Source organism: Crocuta crocuta, unplaced genomic scaffold (assembly GCF_008692635.1).
Source record: "Crocuta crocuta isolate KB4526 unplaced genomic scaffold, BGI_CrCroc_1.0 scaffold415, whole genome shotgun sequence".
Taxonomy (NCBI): domain Eukaryota; kingdom Metazoa; phylum Chordata; class Mammalia; order Carnivora; family Hyaenidae; genus Crocuta; species Crocuta crocuta.
The window spans coordinates 1,126,616-1,133,554 of record NW_027531525.1 but is presented as its reverse complement, the minus strand read 5'-3'; the positions used below and the strand labels follow the sequence as shown (position 1 = coordinate 1,133,554).

The window sequence follows — 6,939 nt, the reverse complement described above, 5'->3', positions numbered from 1 at the left end:
AATAAATAAAACATTAAAAAAAAGTATTTATGGATGAAAAGATATGATGTCTGGGATTTATTTTAACCTAATCCTTTGGAGGTGAAGAAGGTGGTGATGAGTGTAATAGATGATAATAGTAATAGATAGATTGGCCTTATTTCTGTTGATAATTATTGAAAGCTGGACCATGCATACGTGGTGGTTTGCTACTCTACTTTGGGTTGGATATTTCCATAAGTGAGTTAACTGGAAACTGATGCTGTATGATGAACTTCTAAAAAATACTTTTTTTATTTTTATTTTTTTAATGTTTTATTTATTTCTAGGAGAGAGGGAGACAGTGTGAGCAGGGGAGGGTCAGAGAGAGAGGGAGTCACAGAATCCGAAGCCTGCGTGGCTTAGTCGGTTAAGCATCCAACTTCGGCTCAGGTCATGATCTCGTGGTTCGTGGGTTCGAGCCCCGCGTCGGGCTCTGTGCTGACAGCCAGCTCAGAGCCTGGAGCCTGTTTCAGAGTCTGTGACTCCCTCTCTCAGAAATAAATAAATAAAACATTAAAAAAAAAATAAAAAGTACTTTTTCAAATGATATTGACCTTTTTGTGTCTAAAAACTAAAGAGGAGCGCCTGCCTAGCTCAGTTAGCTTGCGACTCTACTCTTGATCTCAGGGTTGTAAGTTCAAGCTCCACGTTAGGTGTAGATTACTTCAAAATAAAATGTTTAAGAAAAGAGAAAGAAAAACTAAAGAGTACACAGTTTAATCTGGAATCTATGGCAAGAAGGGATGAGACCCCCACTCTGGTGAATGACTTTCAGAATAGCTGAGACTGACATGCTTAAAAGAAAAACGTTAAACTAGGCTTTCCAGCGTTAGTACCTTACGGTCTCATTTGGTTTCCTGAACTTTTAGTTACAGTTTTATGCAGAAGTAGCAGCTGCTGCTCACCACTAGAGGGGCCCTCTGACCATAAAAGGGTGTCTACACTCAGCACGAATAATTGAAGTGAACAGGTTACGGGCGGCAGACAGACCACTTATCCCTGAAACATGTTCAGATTCTGTTCCTATTGGGGAAGAAGTTTCTCCTTATCCAATCTAAAGGAAGGCTGAGCCTATGGCTTAAATTCAAAACTTTGAGCATCTCAAGTTCCTTTACTCCCAATTACTTGTTCGATCATTGTTTTTGTTTTTATCACCACCTCACCCCAAAATTATAATTAGAAGCAGGCTAATCAGTCTGCTTCTCCTACCCACTTGGACAGAACTTTGTCAACAGATTAGTCTTGGAATTATTTTGATCATGTTCTACTTAGAGGCAAAAAACCCTACAGTTCCTCACTGCCTACAGTAATGTAAAAGAAAGAATTCTGGGAGCACCTGGGTGGCTCAGTCAGTTAAGCGTCCGACTTTGGCTCAGGTCATGATCTCCCACGGTTCGTGGGTTCGAGCCCTACGATGGGCTCTGTGCTGACAGCTAGCTCAGAGCCTGGAGCTGGCTTCAGCTTCTGTGTCTCCCTCTCTCTCTGACCCTCCTCTGTTCACACTCTCTCTCAGAAATAAATTTTTAAAAACATTTGAAAAAATTGAAAAAATAAATAAAATAAAGAATTCCAGGGCACCTGGGTGGCTCAGTCGGTTAACCGTTTGACTTTGGCTCAGGTCATGGTCTTGCGGTCTGTGAGTTCGATCCCCGCATCGGGCTCTGTTGACAGCTCAGCCTGGAGCCTGCTTTGGACTCTGTGTCTCCCTCTCTCTCTGCCTCCCCCCCCCCATTACATTCGCTCTCTCTCAAAAATAAACACTAAAAAATGAAAAGCAAAAGAAAAATAAAAAAATTCCTCAGTCTAGCAGTCAGGGTTTCCTGTGCAGCCTCCACTTACACCTACTCCAAGATTCCCACTCAAGTCTCCTCCACCATTGCTTCCACTGCGGGCTCTTGTTCTCAGTTTTGGCGAGATACCACTAGGTTTGGGAGCTCAAGTACAACTCAAGTACAACTTTTTCCAATACTTCTAGTCCACAGTGACCTCTAGTTTTCTTATCTATTCCATACCATTCTCCAGACAACGGAAATCCTTAACTGCAATCCCATCTAACATGCTGCTTCTGTGTACACACATGTATGTATTTGCACCCCTCCTGAACACCATAAACTCTTGAAGGTCAATTACTTCTTTGGACCTCCAACTGCCCAATGCATTGCTCGTTACCTGCTGCTTAAATATTTGTAGAATGATCTTCTTCAAGATAAGAAACAGTGCTGTGGAAAGAACAGTATTAACTTGCTTCTCTCCAAAGCCCCCCATGTACAAGCCTTAGAACGAGCACCCCCTTTCTGGTCTAGTTCTCCATCACAGTAAAAAAGCCTGAGCTCAACCTCACAGAAGAAGAAATCAGAACTGAGGGAAGCTTTCTCTTTGTTCTTCCAAGTGACACCTTAGGGCCAGGCTGGGGGAAGGAAAGAGAGGGAATCTCAAGACCAACTTATCTCAAGCTTGCTTTGTCCCTCTCCTTTCCTCCTAAACTCGAGTTAAACCCGTCAGTTAAAAGGGTAGCCTAGGAGCCTGGAAGGCAACAGACCTCCAGGAATTCCCTTCATATTCATTCACAGCTTTTCCCTGTCAAATTGAAGTTGTTACGGTGGAGGGGTGGCTGGAAGGTAAGGAATGGAGCCAGCACCAGCCTGCACCAGCCTCCAGGAAACTGGAGAAGACACAGTATTTGCTCAAAGAAGTGCAAACGTGGAGGCTGAGCTGGGGCAGGAGGGTGGACTGTATGGTGTATGACAAAGAATCAGGGAGAAACAAGAGGTCTAAATAACTGATGAAAGTTTAATACATTAAAACAGATATTTATCACTTTTATATTGCATTTGCCATTTCCGAACAATACAAAGTAGAGGCAAATAATGACACTTCATAAAAATGTTGATTCTCCAGAACTCCCTTCCCTAAGACCCAGCCTCCCTCAAATATTCCCTCCCACCCCCTACAGAACTCTGTCCTGAATAAAACACTTAAATACATCATAAATAGTAAATTATGAAAAAAAAATAGCAAGAATTGTTTCTTTCCTTCTTGTAAAAAAGAACATGGCAGCAAAGACAGGCAGCCAGAAGCTGGCTGGGGGTGTCTAATATAGACAGTTACTTGGGGGACGGGCAGGACGGAGACGGGGGAGAGCGCTCCACAATCCGCCTGAGGTGCCAGGCCCCCTCTTCCCCTGGCAGGAGCAGGAGGACTGGATGGGGAACCACAACTCTTGGAGACGGAACAGAAGGATTACGCGGCCCCCACTTCCGTGTTCTCTGTATGAGAAGGGGCAGGGCACGTGGCACAGCAATGACCTCACCTAGGCCAGAATCTGCTGGCTCCCCCGTGAGCCTAAGAGAATATTCTCTAGCCTCATAGACAGACTGCCTGTTAAATGGACACAGATGTCCCCTTTCCACTTCAACTGCATGAATAGCAGAACTCTGTTGGAAAAGGTGGGAAGGGCAAGGAAGAAACCTCCTTTCGAGAAGGATCCAAATTTGTTTAAGTCTTCATATTTAGGAAAACAAGCAGAATACATTTCAAACTGCAAAACCATAATAATTGTGATGGCCCGGCATTGAGTAGGGCTCCGCATAGGAAGGGCTCTGATCTTCTAGCCCTATGACTGCCCTGTTTCAACAAAAGGGGTAAAGATTACCCCATGTCCCACTCTCTCCATTCCTTCAGTCTTAAGAAATTCATCAAGAGAGGAGGAGCTAAAGAGGAGCTGCTCTTGGCAAAGCAGTGCCACACTTCCATTTCTCAGACACCAGGGGGCTCTTCTGAGGGAACCCCATGAATAGGCATCTCTCCAATGCTTCTGGAGTTCTGATCTGAACTGGCTTGAAATTGTGTGCTGTGTGCTAGTTTTCCTTTTCTTTTTTAAGGAATAAAAAAAAAGAAGAAGAAAGTGGGGGTTGATTTAACACCATCACGCCCCCAAAACCTTTACAAAGATTACAAGGGTCTTCTTCCAGAGAAAGAGCTAAGGTGGAGACAATGTGCCAGCCAGTCTGTCCTGAGGAAATTAAGAGTCCAGCTCCTGGTGAAGGGTAGATGAAGAGGAAGAAAACCACCAAGTCCAGCAACCCTGCTTCCAGAAGGAAGAATTGGGGGCTTGAAAACAATTCAATTGTGGAAGCCAAGGTCGGCCAGTTGAAAACTCGTGCCACTCAACTCGGAAGTGGGGAGGATGCTGCTGTCCTCAACCGTGTGAGGCACTAACGCCCATTCATAAGGAAGGGGAGGGAGAAGAGGATCTTCTTCGGGAAAGAGACAGAGGCCCCCAGCCTCCAGTACGCTCCTTCTGTGACGACCATGAGGAAGTTACACTCAGCACTGCTGGGGCAAGGGCTGGCGTCTTGGGATCACCAAGTTGGCAGAATCTTGTTCTAGGTCTTCTGAGGCTTTTTGCTCACTGGAAAGGGAAAGGGTATAAAATTAAGGCTGTGGAGTATGAGATGAGGAGGCAGGAATGGAATTCAAGTTAATCTCAACCTGACTGAAAGAGTTAAGTCTTCTGTATCAGTCTTGGCTTGCAAGCATAAGGTTGCCAAACCACAGCATTTAAAAAGGCAAGATTTAGGGGGCACCCAGTCCCTGTAACCTTGCCAATCAACTCCTTGTTCACTCCATCAGTGACCATCTTTATACCCTTCAAAGCATTCACCTCCCCCACATCCCAGACACTCACGTGGGCGAGCTCTGACTCTGCAACTTCAGGCTCTTCCAAGAGGGTTGAACTAACAAGGGGAAAAAAATGCAGGCAGAGAGAAGTATTAGAAGATACAAAAAAAAAAAAAGGACCCTCCTCTCAAGTCAGATCTTATACTGCTTCTCTGTATTTCAATTCAGGATCAATTCAGAATTTGGGAAAAAAAGACCAAGAAACTACCAGATTTAGAAGCATGCTGTTTTAATTAACTATCTTCTTGAGTACTACGAAATATTTCCTAATACCCTCCCCTCCGTCCTCAATCCCCAGGTGTGGCGGTCACTCAGTGATTGCTGCTGCCTGATACTCATGCCGTTGTGCAATTCTCTTCTGAGTGCAGGCTGGATTTAGTGCTTCTCGTCTAGTGGACAGAATGATGGAACATCAATTCTGAGATCAGGTTACCAAATACCCTACAAATACCCTACCTAGCTTCCTCTTCCACTGGTGCTCTCTGTTTGCTCTGAGAGAAGCTGGCTGTCACATGGAGAGAAGGATGTGACAAGGAACTAAGGGAGTACCACTGGCTAACAGCCTGCAAGGAACTGAACCTTACCAACAACCACGTAAGTGAGCTTGCAATTTGATCCTCCCTCAGGCGAGCCTCCAGATGAGGCTACTTCCCTTACAAACAGCTTCAATGTGACCTTCTGAGATCTTGAGCCAAAGGCACCATCTAAGTCACACTGAAGTATTTAAGCCACGAAAATCTGAGATAATAAATGTCGGTGTTTCCAGCTGCTGAATTGGAGGTAATTTATTACACAACAATAGATAATACAGAGTTTTGTACCTGGAAGTGAAGTGCTGCCAAACTAAAAATCCAAAAAGTGGAAACGACTTTGGAAGAGGGAAGTTGGGCTTTAAGGAGAGTTTTAGTGAAAGTTTAAAAGTGCCATGAATATACCGCAGAATCTTAGACCTGAATGGGTGAGTTGCCAGTGTGGGCTGAAAGGAGGGTGAGAAAGATCTTATTGGAAAGTGAAGGAATTTAGTGGAGCAAAGTTTACCAATAATATCATACACAGTTATGTGAAAAGTAGAATATGTACCTAATGAATTGGGTGATCTGGCAAAGAATTCTAAGCAAAGTAGGTGCCATGCAGTTCCTTCTTTTTTTAAAAAAGAAATTCTAAATGTTATTTAAAAATAAATGTTACTCATTTTTAAGACAAAGACACACAGCATGAGGGAGGGAATGCAGTTCCTTCTTAATAATGCTTAAAGTAAAACTTAAGAGAAAAAAAGACTAAGGGAAGGACTATTAAATAAAAGGAGGACTTGCCAGGACTTAATGGTTTTGAAAATTCTGAGCCCCTCCAATAGCAAAGCAGCCTACAATTAAGAAAGGGCTTGTGAACAAGCAAGTTTTGTAACCTAAGCACTCCTGGGAACACGTGGCCTAAGGACAAAGCCAAGGGTATGACTGTAAAACATCCTATTGAGACCTCAGAAAAATCAAAGTTTGTTGGTTAGAGTACTAGTCAATCATCAAGAGGCCATCCAAAATGTCTTGTAGATCCTCTCAACAACAGGGTCTCTAAGAAGCAAGGGCTCATCAAAATGGCACCTGTAGGTGTGGCTTTTGTCTGAAGGACTGAATCCCAATGAGATTCATAGGAGGCCCACAAAACCTCCGGAGGGCATTATAACAGAAAACATTACCAGCTTGGACTGAAAGGGACAGAAACAGTGCAAAATGGAGAGACCACTGGACCCTAAAATTGTACTGGCAAGAGAGCAGGCTGAGAAAACTACTCAGCTGCAAACACATTCTAGTTTTTGTGGAGGGAAGATCCAGACAAGACTCCAAAGGGTAGAGCCAAGAGCCATGGAGAATTACTCCCATGCTTTCAGACCTGAGAAAAGAAACCCCTGCAGCCGCTGGATTTGGGACTAGCTACGCACCAGTGACTCCTCTGTGCCTCCTTTGCTCCTTTTTCACACAGGAAAGTGTACAGTGGTTGCCCCCTCACTGCCTTACCACCGTCTACTGGGTATGTAGAGAGAAAACCTGTGTCTTTGTTGTCACAGGTCCAAAGACTGAGAGGAACTATACTCGAGGAACAATACCTGGGTAATTTGTCCAAACCAAGACCTAATTCAGAGGACAAAATTCTGGAATTTGAGTCGCTGCTGTAATGGGATGAGACTTTTAGAGACCGTGGGAGCCAATGAATGCATCTTGCACATGGAGGAAAGTGAATTAT

At 44.0% G+C, this 6,939-nt stretch overlaps 1 protein-coding gene across 1 annotated transcript in view; it reads right to left on the bottom strand.

Moving 5' to 3' along the window:
• Window positions 1-2,791: 2,791 nt before the first annotated feature.
• PIP5K1A (phosphatidylinositol-4-phosphate 5-kinase type 1 alpha) overlaps window positions 2,792-6,939 on the bottom strand; it is a 33,894-nt gene continuing 29,746 nt past the window's right edge. The window contains exons 14-15 of the mRNA XM_077772537.1: window positions 4,709-4,757; window positions 2,792-4,432 (exon numbers count right to left, since the gene is read on the bottom strand). Coding sequence (XP_077628663.1) covers window positions 4,430-4,432; window positions 4,709-4,757 — 52 coding nt within the window. The 3' untranslated portion in view covers window positions 2,792-4,429. The remainder of the gene's footprint in view (window positions 4,433-4,708; window positions 4,758-6,939) is intronic.